The 15,554-nt window shown below is 41.3% G+C and overlaps 1 protein-coding gene across 1 annotated transcript in view; it reads right to left on the bottom strand.

Moving 5' to 3' along the window:
* SORCS3 (sortilin related VPS10 domain containing receptor 3) overlaps window positions 1-15,554 on the bottom strand; it is a 268,000-nt gene that overhangs the window by 137,571 nt on the left and 114,875 nt on the right. The window contains exon 3 of the mRNA XM_421749.8: window positions 14,421-14,520. Coding sequence (XP_421749.3) covers window positions 14,421-14,520 — 100 coding nt within the window. The remainder of the gene's footprint in view (window positions 1-14,420; window positions 14,521-15,554) is intronic.

The raw sequence follows: 15,554 nt of genomic DNA, 5'->3' as shown, positions 1-15,554 counted from the left end.
ACATCCTTGGGCTCCCCACAGCTCATCAGTGCAAAGTCCTCTGACACAATAACCCCACCTTTCTGCTGCTATTTTAGTGCTACATGCTGTTCACATAGAGCTCCCATTCAGCTGTTTTGCCAAAGGCATTTCCATATCACAGCACGTTCAAGCACAGTGCCCCTCTGCGAACTGCCAAATGATTATAAGCATCACCACTTAAAGCCAGGTTTGTATAGATTCAGTTTGGCCACTGTTTCCGCATTTGGACCTACGTAAGAAGTCACCTGGCTGGTGACTTGAGGCAACAACCCAGTCCGCTTTTCCCAGTGCTTCCACTGGGAAAAGTGGACATTGTATCAGGAGATAGATGTAAAGCTGCTGATCTATGTGTGCTTTGCGCTCAAGTCTGGTTTTCTTCATACCACAGCTACGTATGATGCCTTTTCACTCTTCCTAGTTCTGCACAGGAGACTGCTGCAACATCCAACACATTGCTTTGTGGTCACCAGCTTTTTCTAGTGGCACAGAACAGCTCTGATCCCAAACTGTACACAGAGAAAAAGCAAAAGAGGTATTCACTGTTATAATTATATGCTATTTGAGTAAATGCATGGTTGTACTATTCTCCACAGAACTACAAAGTAATTTTCACCATTATGGTAACTTACTGTGTAAGCAGAAATAGTTACAGAAAATAACGTTATCAGTAGGGAGAGGCTGCGTACACCAGAACTGCTGGGAATGAGAATACCATTTATATAAAAACACTCCTCTGATTATAGGCCTCACTTGGGAGAACACTTTACATGTGGGAATAAGTTTACTCACAGTGGTTGCCCCATTATAGAAAACAAAGGGATGTGCATGGATTGTTCCTCGTGGGGTAAACTTTTGTAGCCTGTGTACAGCAGTCTGTTTCATTTGAGGACAGTAGAGTGTTTCATGACTCTTTACAGAAATAAAAACTGTGTTATGCATCTCCCTTGAGGCCATTAAACCTGAATACAATTTTAAATGCATCATTGCTTTTCTACTGCTTACACACTTAATTTTTCTGCTTTTTAGTCAGATTGCAGCAAGAGCATAGGCAACAGTCAGATTTATCAATGTTCACATCCAGATGCTAATTATCTATCTCAATGTACTTACCTAGTATCTATTACCTGTGCTATTCTAAATGCACTTCTCTTCCTAACTTTCCCTCACCGGTTCAAGTCAAGGAGGTAGGAAAAGGTCTGTTTTCTGGATAGGAAGTTGTCGTAAACAAAAATTAAGGCTTAAAATTACAAAACATGATGCCATTGCACTGCTCTGCACAGTAGCATTCAGCTCTAACCTATTCACTATGGTTGCAACCTCTACCTGCTAAATCAGCCACCAGTTCCTTACATCTAGGAAGGTTCAGAACAAAGGAACAGGATTCATAACTGCCAACTTACTGGCTTTCACATTTCCCACTGTATTTGCAAAAGTAACTCCCAATTATACAGTTCCAGCATGTTTACTGTGAAAGTCTTGGTTATGATTACACACTGAGAAAGTGAAGGACTGCCTCAGTGACCGAAAACTGTGGTCATTATGTCTTATTCCCACATGGTCACTGATACCTTGCAGTCTTGGAAAAATCACACACTTTGCCCTCAACACCCTTTTCCACACGCATACACAATCCCTGGTCATTACAAGGCTAGTTCTCAATAGCAGAAGAGGAGAGGTAGCTGACAGAAGAAATACAGGTTTTATCTTCAGCACAACCTTAATACTTTGGTTTAGAAATGTTGTGGCAAAAATCAGAAAATTGCTGAGCTGACTCCATCTTTCCATCCACTCCCAGGTCCCAAGCTCCGTGTTCATCACCTCTACTTTATTGGTGTATCTCTGGGCATTAACACTTAAGATTTGCTGCTTTATTGCAATCACTTTTAAGGATCACATTGGCCTGCCATTGTATGGCTCCAAAGGAGCCAAAAAAATGTCAGATAAGCCTTTTTGTTTGAAAAAGTAGAATTGACTTTTGTTACAACAGAACTAAAAGGTTATGGAACCCACTGCAAAGCAGCACCAGTCTATCCTCAGACAGAAATGTGAGGCTTGACAAAGTGTCGATTTCCCAGACTTACTCAAAAACAACAGCCTGATTTCCCTCCCACTGCCTCTGTGCTCCACTTAGGAAATCTCTGTCGTTACTCCAAGTTCACCAACATCTGTCTGTGTACAGAGACATGGAGCATTTGAGGATGGGTAGGGCCAAGGGCAATGAACCCTGGCTAGTGCAAAAAGAAATCTCAAACATTCTGAGATGTGCTGAAACTTTTCACTGAAATCTAGTCCAGCTAAGCTCTATGAAGAAAAACTGCTCCTAAAAACAGTCAAGCAAAAGCATCCAGGATGCACTGCTTCTTGAGGTAACACACTTTATAACAGAGCCAAGCGGAGCAGAGCTAAAGTTGGTTATTACCCCTTATGCTGTAAGAAGAAATGTGGATATCTGCGGAGCACAGATGTGAAAGGGGAGTAACATACAACGAAGCCAAAGCTCTGGACATGTTGCTGAACTTACAGAGGCCACAGCACCACAGAGCTCAGGCACCCCAAATGAAAGCATGGTGCCGTGTACTGTGCATGGCTAGCAGCAACAGTAAGATACTTTCCTTGGGAAGTCCCATTTAACAAACTTAATCTCATTTTATGACAAGGTTACCTATCTAGTTAACCAAGGGAAGACAGTAGATGCAATCTTTTTGAACTTTAGCAAACATTTTGATACTGTTTTTCACAGTATGCTTCTAGACAAAAGAGTCCAAAATACAGCTTGACAGGTACACAATACAATGAGTTAACAGCTGACCAATGGGTTGGACTCAAAAGGACATAGTAAATGGTATTATATCATACTGGTGGCCAATCACCAGTGGATTACTAGTTTTTTTGATTACTGAATCACTATCACTCCAGGCTCCATTTAGTAGTCAGTTCTCTTCTATAATTGATCTTGATTCAGGACTTGAATGCATACTAAGTTTGTAGAAGACACTAAATTAGGAGATTTGACCCCGTCAAGGATGGAGAGGTCTTGCAGAGAGACCTTGACAATTTAGAAGGTTGAGTAATCACCTACTGTACACAGTTTAACAAGAACAAGTGTTGGATTCTGCACATAGGACAGAACAACCCTGGATATATTTGCAGACTGGGTGACAAGTGGCTGGAGTGCAAAATCACAGAAAGGAATCTGGGGTTCTGGTTAACAGCAAGCTGAATCCGAGTTGGCAGTGTGCTCTGACAACCAAAAGGGCCAACCTGGGGTACTCTAGGGTGCATCAATGCCAGCACTGCTGGCTGGTCAAGGGAAGGAATTGCCCCACTCTGCTCTGCATGGCTGCTTTCTCATTGAGTGCAGTTTAGGGCAAACAATTATAAGGACATAAATGACTACAGAGTGTCCAGAGGAGGGTGACAAAGATGGCAGAGGGTCCAAAGAGAAATATGTATGAGGGGTGGCTGAAATCACTGGGTTCACTTAGCCTAGAGGAGACTAAGGGGAGGCCTCGTGGTGGCCTACAGCTCCCCATGAGGAGAGCAGAGGGCTAGTGATAGGACCTGAAAGAACAGAATGGAATTACATCAGGGGAGGGGAAAGTGTTCTTCACCAAGAAGGTGTGAACAGGCACTGAAACAGGTGTCTCAGTGCAGAGGTCATGACACCAAGCTGATAGAGCTCAAGAAGCATTTTGACAATGCTCTCAGAATTACGGCTTGAATTTTGGGCAGCCCTGTGGAGTCAAGAGGTGGATTCAACGATCCTCGTGGGTCTCTTTCAGCTCAAGATATCCTATGATTTTGTGATCCTGAAGACTCTGCTTATCTGCTCATCGAAAATCCACTCAATAAGAAGTACTGAATTTTTTTTATTCTTTACTTTGGAAAAATTGAATTAAAAAGATATTTTACCACGGATTGTCAGGTTTTAAGGTAATGGTTTTGAAGGGTTGGGTTGGTTTGTTGTTTTGTTTGTCTCAAAGAAAAATAACTGTCTTCCAATGAACCAGATCTAATCACTAACGATTGAGGTCACAATATTATTGAGTCTCACAAGGACCCACATGCCCCTTTTCCACGGGCTTCTCTCCACCCATTCTATTATTTTTCTTTTTTTTTTTTAATAACGGAGCATGCTGACTCATTATTATTGATTGATTATCCTGCTGTCTGTGAAGCACTATTCCCCTCCTCGTTAATTCAAAACTACCTCATTTTTCATACTTCATAAATTAATATATTATTGGAGCTGCAGCTGTAAAGGAGATGGCAGTGTTTCATAGAGAGGCAGAGAGGGTGGACAAAGGATGGAAGTCTCAGAAACATGCCTTATGTCAGGATCTGCAGCTGAGCCTGCCCTGTTGAAGGGTTGGATACAGGCAGCCCCTACAAGGTGATGCATCCTGACAGTCCCACTTTGTACCTGTAACCAAGGCAGGACCCTCGAACTCCTACAGGTCTGCTCTGCTTCACTTCACAAAACCAATGGTCATGCTAAGTGACAAAACAGCAGCTTTATTTTAGTGGATATTATAACTTCTGATCTGTCCTTTAATGCTTGCTGGGTAAATTAGAACAAACTGCCTCTATTAAATACTGTCAGCCAACTCTGGAAAGTCCATATCTAAATGTGGATATGACCTTTCCAGTTTTACCCCATCTTTACAACCATCCCTACGGCTCTGCAGGAGCCTGACTAGCAATACGAGGTGAAGTAGGCAGAAAGCAGCAAGAGAGATCATCTGACTGCTAAGAAGCCAGACAAGGCAGCCCTATCATAGATTTGCACCAGAATCCATCCTGCCAAGCTAAGTCTTACCTGATAACTGGCCCTTTCTTCTCCCTGACACATTAGCTTGGCTTTCTCCCATTCTCCTGTTTTCTCTTCTCACAGCCTGACTCATCAGCAATTCCAGTAGACAATGAGGTGCAGTAACACCCTCCTCAACCACTCTCAGGGCTTTTTCATTCATTGTCTGAGGACAATGGGAAAGAAAATTGTATGTTTAAAGCTGTAGTTAGCTACATTTACTGTCCACAAACTGTGCCAAAGAAACACTACTCCTTCACTTGTTTCTTGCACATAAAGCAAACTCAGGAAACCATGTACAGTAAGTCAGGTCCAAAGCGTTTGAGCTCTGTTTTGCTTTTCCATAAAATCTGTGCCTGCTTTCATTCAAGTAAAAGCATCCTTCATAGCCAAAGCTCCAGACTGCAGCTAAGCTGGGATTTCAAGATCACAGTTCCCATTCTTGGAAAACAAAAGATAGAGCAGGTGTCTGGCTACTTTTTTTTTTATTTATTTTACTTAAAGATCTCGTGTTGATGCAGTTACTTTTATCAGTTAGACTCACAACATCTGTGAAGACTAAAATGATATTTATTTAACAAGATATTTTCCATAAAGCCAACTTAGGCCTCATTTTACTCTCTATCTTTATTAGTTGAATCTTATATTAGGTTCCCATTTGCTTTCAATACCTAACTCAGCACTACTCAAATGCTTATTAAATGAGTTCAGATACCTATAAAAAACAAGTGAGTAAAAGTTATTGTAATGGATAAGCACAAAGCTGTGAAATACAGATACATAAACGTATACATACACAGGCAACTCTAATTCTGCGGTTTCGTAATATATGAATTTTTCCTCTTCCTGAGCACCTAAACAATAACTTTCAATGTAGTATCATTACGATATGTATGAACAGACGCATACTCATCTCTCTTCTAATCCTTTCCCCTCCATCCCCATTTAAATAATGCTGTATATAACTATTTTGTGAATTATCTCAACCGTGTTTATTTTTAGAAACAGCTGACATTTTAATGCACCTGGTTTTTCAGATAAATGACTGAAAAAGACCCAGTTTTCATGTTCGTATATACTGAAGGAAAGTCTTTTTCAAGTACAATTATCAGACTGTCTCTAAGAAAGAGGGAAACTTTCAGCAAGAAATCTCATAAGCTTGGGTCTCTGATACCTATGCTGACAAATGGTTGCATCCTAGGCATCAGTTGCTACAAGAACTCCATTTATCTCTGTGATTTATGCTAGGTCAGAGGAAGTAAAATTAAATTCTGCATGCAAACAGAGCAGTTTCTTCTTTCTTGGAGTACAGAAGCCTACAGGTCAGGTCCTAACAGGGTATCCAATATGCCAGGCCAAACAGTCCAGACAGCAGCAGAACAAGGCACTCTCTCTCACAGGATCCCCTTGGCTATAAGGCCTCACAAGGAGGCACAAGCAAACAACAAAACAACACAGGTTTGGGGCTACTGAAAATGACCCGCCTGGACACCTTCCACTGCAATCTACTGCTTTAGCAGGGAGTTGGACTAGATGATTTCCAGAGGTCCCTTTTAATCCCTGCAATTTTGTGACCCTATATTTTAAGAGTATTCTACTAACATTTGTATTGTGCTTTTATTTATCAATACCTTTCCTTCTCCTATAGTCTCAAAAAAAATAAACTACTGTTTGTATGCAGATTTTAATTCTGAACCACATATAAAACAGTAATAAATTAAGTCTACTAGCATAGGGAAACTATATTTCTTACTTAGGAAAGGTCAGAGAAAGCTACAGAGAAAATGAGACTTCTCTGAATTCAAAAGGGACAGTTAAAATCCTTTTAAAAGGAAAAACTCTTCTAGTCCTCTTCTCTGAGTATTACAGCATCTGTAACTGAAATGAGCTCTTTTACAGTTTCAGGTCATGGTTCTGCAAACATTTACAAAAATGTTCTCTTTTCCTAGGTGACAAATTCAAGCTGAATTAATCAGACAAGTAGAGAGAAGCCCATGCACAAGAGCTCACAAGACTGAACCTCGTAGATAAAACACACCGTGTCACACATCCTCTGACTCAGCCACAGAAATTATGTGTGACCTTGAGGAAATCATCTTTGCTTCATCAATAAGTAAAGGGAAATAATACTACTTCATTCTCTATTTAAATCGTCGTAACTGGCAACTGATGGCAACTGCCCCTGAAGTATATTTACCAGACAGAATGTACTGCAATGTTAATGAGAGCAGTCACATTTGTGCAGCCCACTGGTAAAATCAGAGAAGACTGAGCTCAGCTGATCCAGATGCTGTGTTTCAGACCTACAGCTTTTCTTGCACAGCAGTGGGCAGCTTCTTACCACAAAGGTTCCTGGCTAGGTACCCTGTGTTTTAAAGTGCTGAAAAGAACACCCTAAACTGCTCAGTGGGTCTGGAGAAGGGTGAAGAAAAATAACTACAACTCAGTTTGCAGCTCAGGTACGTAGCCCTGTTAACAGCAGCTGCAAAGCCAAGAGCTATTAGGAACTGTATTTCACTGGACTGAGGAAATGATTAAGGGTAAAAGACTGTAGAAAACCTGTTCTATCACTCTTGCCCTGTGGCTCTAACTCAGAGCCTGTATGTGTCATAAATATGTCCTATAAGACCAGATCAGCAAGTGCCAATTTGCAGTGCATGCTGTTTATCACAGTGTCAAAATAATAAGGGAAAGAGGTACCAAGAACCCTTTCATTTGCCATATGACTTCAGAGTACACTGGAGCTCAGTCCCTCACTGATAGCTAAGGATGCAATCTTAGGGGAGAAAAACAACAACAACAAAACAACAAAAGAAAATGACTAATGGGAGCTGTGGCAAAAGATGGCAGCTCAGCTCAAGATGAGTTAGCAAGCACCAGGTGCATGCGGGAACCACTGCTTCATCAGGCTATCACACATTTGAGGAGGAGAAAAAAAACACTGAGTAATTCCCTGTGGGACCAAATGGGCTGAAACCTCAAGACAAAAGCCAAAGTGACTTCAGATCATGGGTCTGAGGTTCCATCAGAACTCAGGAATTCCCTTAGGAGGTGTGTGAAGCCAGCATGGGGTTTGCTCTCAATTACTCTCCAAGTGAGAAGGAAGAAATAAAAAGGAGGTCAACGTGACTTGCACTCATTTAGGATCTCCAAATCCTACACAAGGCAATGTCACTCCCAACACACTGTCTAGTTTCCAGTCAGGTAGGTACATTCCTCTGTGATTTCAATATAACAGTCACAATTTACTTCTTCCTTCATTAACCTAAACTGCAACACAGCATTGCTCTCTTCCAGCTCATAAACAGTTGCCTCACTTCACCCCCAAGTAGCAGCACAGAAACAAACCAACCTAATTAGATTTAGCTTTTAGAGCTTCTACCTCTTCAAATATCTCTAAGCATTTCTCATTCCAATGGGCCAAGTCCAGAGGCACTAATAGGTATGAGAGGTGTCACACATCCTTGACTTTTATAGTTTCAGTCATTTGGCCCTTCCATTTTGACTGTATGACAACTGGGAAGCTGGCCTGTAAAACCATTTACTCAAGGCTCTTTAGCTGAGCACTCTGAATTAATTCCTTCTTTATGCTGCTTGCAACTACTGTTCAAATCCCTTAGCTAGGTCTACCTATAAATAAAATCCCAAATGCTTCAGTTCTGCTATGAGGGAAAGAACTAGGGAATCCTCATTTCAGTCACTGTAGCTGAGTGATATTTATATGCTGACTTCCTGCACAGATAGAAAGATTACAGACCTTTTAATTTTTCAAGTTATTACCTACAACAATGATGGTAAGAGCACAGGAGAAAAGCTAAAGACGGACTGCAACCAATTGAATTGCAAAGCAAATTCAAAGAAAGGTATTTCTAAGACATCAGAACTGTCATCACAGATCTTAAATGCAATCAGGACTTTACATTTATCCATGTCTCATCTCAGCAATGCTATATACAGGCAAGTACATTTTGGTTTGATTTTGTCAGTTAAGAGTTGTCATTCTCTTCCTTTTCTTCCTCTCTTTTTTTTTTTTTAAATGCTTTTTCAAAAACTCCATCCTCTCAACCTCCACAAGAATCCCAAGGGTAGAGATAAAACTTTCTCAGTGGAAACTGGGTTTTCAGCTAAAAACCTTCACCAATAATATTCACTTTACAGAACATTTCATGAAAAAAAAAAATAATACAAGAAATCTGTAGATCAACAACAGTTCCTCAGGATTCAAAACGACACCTTCGTGCCTGAAAGGAGCAGTGCTTCAGATACATGGCAGTTCTGCTCTCATCTTCCTTCTGCACCCTTTGGAAGGAGTCTATGTTCACCTGCGATGCATCGATTTCAAAATCACAAGAAGAAAGCAAATGTTCCTGAGATAAAGTTATCTTACTCAACAGAAGAACCCAAGATGGAAAAGAGGGACTCAGACCACTCCAACTTCAAGAGGTGCCATTTCAAAGTGTACATATATAGTTAAAGAACCTAAGGCTCAGTTGTGGAAATTATCCATTTTTCTAAGAGAAAGCTTTCAAATATAATTTTAAAAGGACAGGAAGAAAAATTGAAATTAAAATTCAAGGGAAATATTCTTATTAAAGAGTGTTTTCCCCCTTTAGTGCTTTGGAAGACAAACTGCTGTGAAAATCTGCCTCTAGTAAAATGTAACTAACACCCAAAATACAGCATTAAATTAAAGGTCAGCAGAGAACTGAGATCTCTGCCCAGCCAACAGCAAGGATCATTTTGTCATATCCCTTAAAGGCAGACAAGAGGCTGTGGGGTAAAAAAGCCAAAGCTGCACATTTTGCAGGCCCAAGCTTCTCAGGGCACACAGCCACCTGACCTTCAAACCGCAAGGAAAGTATACTGCCAAACATACATGAACATTTTCCCTTTCTGAAGTTCACTGCAGAATTATTGGGCTTGTTAAGATGTGTATGTCAGCTGGGCCAAAGCGGATGCTTTTTCATGCAGCCTCTCAGGCAAACAACTGGGTGGTGGATGCACCGAAGGGAAAGATGTGTCCTGGAATACACTGTCAATTAGAGTATCTTCACAGGTGTGGGAGTGTCACAAACACAGACAACCTGACTTCTCACCAGGCTCAAAGCAGCAACTCATAAGAAAGCCACAGTCTTCAGGACTTCAGAGACTGCTAGGTCTGACAAGCACCTGGAAATCAAGGTAATTTTTCTTCATCTATGGAAAATTCCTTTTCACTTCCCCAACAAGAAGAAGGAACAACAAAAGCAAGCATCTCCCAAAAGAGAGGGTACAAATCCTGCACTTTTGGTCACCAACATTTGCACACTGGCCAGCTGCAAAGAGTTCTGAAACCCTGAGCTCCTTCATTCTCAGAAGGAAATTAACAGTACAAACAATCTATAGGAGATGAAGTCATCCTGGCTCAGAGCAGGAAGCGTTTCTGCTCTGGTGAAACCAGTGGTTACAGATTCACAGTAGGCAGCAGCCCAGCCTGTCTCCTTATGTCAGTGCTCCAGAGTTGTCCCATTTGTAATAATGGGTCAGCTCAGATCACTAGGATATCACTAGCAGTGATATGTGAGAGGCAAATGGAATTGTAGCTGGGAAGTGTTCTCAACAGCTTAACTTTTGGTTAGCCCTGAAGTGCATGAGCAGTTGGAATAGATGATCTCTGAAGGTCTCCTCCAATTGGAGTATTCTATAATTGTTTTCCAGGATAATTTCATGTGCCATCTGCCTTTTGTTATATTTAATTATAACTGCAAAACCTCAAAGTACACAACGGAAAGTGCATTTTCCAAATATCTTCATGTGGTTTCTGGGAAATAACTTGCATGGACATCCCCCACCCCAGATTCAAACCAGTCATCAGCTGAGAGCTGGGATCCAGAGCTGCTAGTGCCCAGCACCACACAGGGATGTAGTGAAAGCTCTTGGCTATGATGCTCTGTGCCCTGATTAATTCTGAGCCTGGGAAGGGTTGATATCTCCCAGTAGTAACATGTAAAACCAAGGAACATCAACATACTGAGCCTGGCCTCAAAGTGCAAGAAGCCAGCAGAGCTAGGAAATGCCCAACAAGAACTAAGGCCATCTCAATTTATCACTGTGATGTAACTACAGATTGTGTTTCTTCACCTTTTCCTCCCATCTACTGCATCTTTCCTCTCCAAACACAAACACATGATCTCTCCACCATGATTTTTCCCACTGATAAACAACAGTGGCTGATATGTTTCACAGATGATCAAAGGGCAGGATGGAGAGCACCATCTGCTTTCAGGCTGCTCCAGCATTTTTCAGTCTTCTGTGCCAGGAAAGATGTTTCAAAACATGACAGGACACAAAATATTGACAGAGGTAATATTCAACAACATCCTGAAGCTATTGAGTATGAGGTGGGAGAAATACACAGGAGCAGTCTAGAAGTTCCAAAATGAACATAAAATGAATACATTTATCTAAAAATATAAACTAAACTGAAACAAGAGCTTTAAGTCTAGAAGAAAAAAGGCTAGATATACATGAAGCTGAGGACTTGTTTTTGCCATCAGTGTTACATAGTACATGCTCAGATATGATCTGTTTTGGGGACAGAATGAAACCCACAGTGAATTAAATGTTTTGAGGTCAGAGGAGCCATTAGCTCATTAAGTCTGATCTCCCTGTGCAAGGTGTTCCAGAATTTTGCCAAATCATTCCTGCTCTAAGCTCGGTATTTCCTCCAGAAAGGAATCTACTCTGTAGGAAAAGCATAAATGCTGGGAGTATTATAATTCAAAATAAAATCCTGAGGACTTTATGCCCTCCCAGATGGGTAAGGCAAGCATCAGATGTGGCTTTCTGGAAGCCAAGAGAAGGGGACTGATACCAGCTCTCAGCCCACAGGCTGTAACTGCACCTCATCCATCTGCTCCACCCGTCTTTCAACTCCAGCCCCATTTAATCTCCCAGTACTGCAGTAACAGTGATGTTGGTACTGAGAAATCAGTGTTCCACCATCATTTGTCAGCACAAAGTAGTGAAATACAGCAGGCGTTGCCAAAAATAATTACCATGTTCCCACCAAAAACTAAAAAAAAAAAAGAAAGAAAGAAGGAAAAGCTTTTATTTTAAAAGAAAAAGAAAGAAAAAAAAGCTAGTGTTTAAATCCTCTTTCCTCATACTTTAATTGAGCCCAGGGTTATGCCACAATTCAGGTAAATGATGTTTATATAACTGGCATTTGGCTGAATGCATAATTCCTATTTAACGGCTGAAGAGAGGCATTTGGGGGCTTCAAAGAAATCTGACAGGTAATTCCCACTGTTGTTCTGCAGGGTAGCTGAGAGGTAATTATCCTTCTCACTAGTAAATCAATTAGGAATGAATGTATAGAAAGCTCTCCCCCTCCTCCAAGTAACTGCTAATCCCTTAAGCGCTAATGAGCAGACACTGCTAGTAACCCATCAAAAATCGACAGGAGCTGTGAGGCACACAAGGTCCTATCAGTATCTGGAAGCTGACACCTAACGAGAAAACATCTAGCGTGGAAAGGGTCTATACAGTTCACTGTGTGCACGTCTGATGCTTTTGGTATCTTTTTCCCTACTGTTTATTGCCTCAAAGAGGTATTTTTGAGGCTCACAAGAGATCACTGCATCACATGCAACTAGGCAGTACTGTGCTCTTAGAGGTGAAACAGAAGGGATCTAGATATTCTCTACTGGGACGCCACTGCCTCTCAAACTGCTCTGCGATTCATTATTGACGGTTATCCTCAGGAGCTCAGTAAAAATGTGATGCTTACTCTTCAGGCCATTTATGGGTGAACAATATTTACCAGATACATTTGGAGGAGATTGCAACCTAAGTGCATTTTCTGCAGCACACAGCCTCGTGAATCTGTAAGGGGTGGGTGCACAGTAAGCCTGATAATGAATTTGACAAATCCTGATGCTCAAGTCCATTGACATCTTCTCCAAGCATTTTTCAGTTTCTGAATCAATGCTTGGGATTGCTTTGCTGGTCAACGAAGTAGAGCCAGCTTCAGACTAGGACAAACCACCTGTTTAACCATGCACAGTAAATATATTTAGCAGAGGTAGAAAGAATGAAAACAAGCTGTTCCCACAGCAACCACACTGAAGCCGGTTTCCTAAGGCTTTTCCTTACAGTTTGTCTCTACATTTCAAAAGGTTTTTTGGAAGGGAAGAGAGGAAGAAAGACAGACAGACAAAAAAAAAAAAGACAAAAAAAAGATCACTAATCTGTGAAGCTCAATAGCTTGAAAAATTGCTGAAAGATAATCATATATCCTAGTACTGTGATTTATGAGGGAGACTTTACACCAGTGACGTAGATTTGTAACTGAGCATATTGCCTCCAATTTTGGGTGGGCAGAGTTGCTTTGGAAACAGAATGAAGAAGCATTAACTCTTCAGTGCCCACCGTGTTGGTTCTGGCAGAGGGTGAGAACGCCAGGAGAGTTTATTAGGAAACATCTTCATTCCATTTTGCTCAGAACAAAGAAGTCAAAGTAGTTCTCATCTTTTGCACTGGAAAATATGTAAGATGCCTCCTGTCCACCGCCTTCTCCCTCTCCTCTTTAAACTCAAAGGCATACATTTTCGCCTATAATAATCAGAGCTATGACTGCCTTAAGATTGCACACACTGAAATAAGCATCAATTTTGAAACCTCTGTGGATTGACCAGTGATGGAAAAAACAATAGCAGTAATAATGATACTAGGAGCAGCAGAACACAAATCTGGAAATCTATCAAGGGAGACAACAGCTAGGCAATTTGGATGTGATGAGACAGAACGTACCGCACCTCGTACAAACAGCTCCCACCACTGCCAACATTTTGCTATGAGCTACAGCCCTCCAGCATTGATTTCTGTGGGTAGCTGAGTGCACCTTTGTCCCATTACCTCCCTTAAATCCACACAGGCCATAATTTTAAACCAAGATGGCTTTGAGTAGCAATTCCTGGACTGAGAAACAACTCTGAGCCAGCCAGAGCCCTAATTGCATCACATGCTTTCCAAGCATGAACAGGTGAGTGAAAGCCATGACTTCATCTTCTCTTCGACACCTTTGAATCACATCTTAGTTCTCTCACCCACTTGCCTGAGCATATTCTCCTTTTGGCTCCTTCATGTGACACAACCAATCAAAACGTCAATTACATTTCTACCTCCAACTTCGTCACAAAGACAGAAAATATATAAACACTGAATGGAGGAAGAAATGCCATTTACCTTGCTATTTCTACTAATAAAGAGACACATAAGGCAAACAGAGGTGTATTAGCTAAAGTCAGGGCGAGCAAGAAGCATTTGTGTGCATGTGGCTTCTTTAAACGTGTAAAGTCAAAAGCAAATAAAAGCAACCCTTTTACTCCTTTAATTTATTCAGCAGAAGATTAAGGATTCCATTCCCATCATGAGCAAAACAGGCATAATTCTACTGAAATCCAGGGAATTACACTAGTGTAACTTAGACAGCAAAATCAAGCTCCCATGAATTGCCAATGGATTTCACTTTAGGATCATAATTCCTCTCAGAAGGAACAAAAAGTCATTATTTTGTTTCTATATCTACCAGTTATATCTCCCTTACCTTCCTCTTGTTAGTGGGACACACATAAAAGTAGCTCAGCACAGTCTTCAGGCCTACTTTGTCATTTAGCTTTTCGTAGGTAGTGCCATAGTCTGTTGACCTGGAGAGAAGAGGAGACAAAAAGAGCGTATGTGGTTATTATGGGAAGGAAAATGATTGTGTGAATAGACGCTTGGGGTTGTAGCTTGAACATTATTAACCTTAGAATAGAAGCTTCTGTGTTTCATTCAGGATTGTAAGTGGAAAAGAAGAAACTTGGGTCCTTTGGGGCAGGGTCTGTCACTGCATCAGTTGATCCTACAGCACCTGGGGAACTCTGGTCTGCCTGTGAAGATTTATGTGGACTCTGCTCTCACATGCTGGTGTGGGATTGTAAATGGTATGTACACAAAGACTCCAATCTCAGCAGCATCCTTAGCACAAATTCCCTTTTCAGATAAATGCAGCAGAAGAATCCAAATTAAACTTATCAACAACAATTTTAAGTAGGCTGATTTTTGACTTCGAGATGGGGATACAAATGTGGCTCAGAATTGTAACAGCTGAATTCATGTCTACATAAAAACGTATCTAAACTGGCATCTTGAGTCCTTAGTCACCCCCATCCTACTTTGTGCCAGGAACTGAGTTTTTCTGGGTTGCAGAGACAGATTCAGGCCCCTACACTAGCAAACCCCACTCAGAAGAGCAGATGATCTGGGGGTGGCATTATTCATTCGTGACTGGGGAAAGAAAAAGAGTTGCTTCGTCACAGAGGGTTTTCTGTAGTTTCCTCCTCCTCATCTGTGGACATGTTTGAAACCTCACTTTGCCCTGCTTGTTTCTTTTCTGCTTTCACACACTGCTTCTCCTAACAAACAGGATTTTCCCCACCAGAACAAACTGGTAACTATGTAGGCCAGGATCCTACACCTGAACAGAGGTCAACACCAGGTGCTTTAGAAGGGTATGAATCTGCACAAACAGCCAACTTGCCACATCTGAACTGTGCACAGAGCCCAGCTCCTGACCCTACGCAGCTTCTATCATACAGACAGAGCAAATACAAACCTCAGTGAGTGGACAAGAAAAGATTCACAGAAAGCCTTCCTGCACGTACCTATGATGTTATTAAGATCAGAATTCACAGCCCCT

The sequence above is a fragment of the Gallus gallus genome, chromosome 6 (genome assembly GCF_016699485.2).
Source record: "Gallus gallus isolate bGalGal1 chromosome 6, bGalGal1.mat.broiler.GRCg7b, whole genome shotgun sequence".
NCBI classification, from domain to species: domain Eukaryota; kingdom Metazoa; phylum Chordata; class Aves; order Galliformes; family Phasianidae; genus Gallus; species Gallus gallus.
The sequence above is the reverse complement of the archived record's forward strand: the minus strand, read 5'-3'. Positions and strand labels throughout refer to the sequence as shown.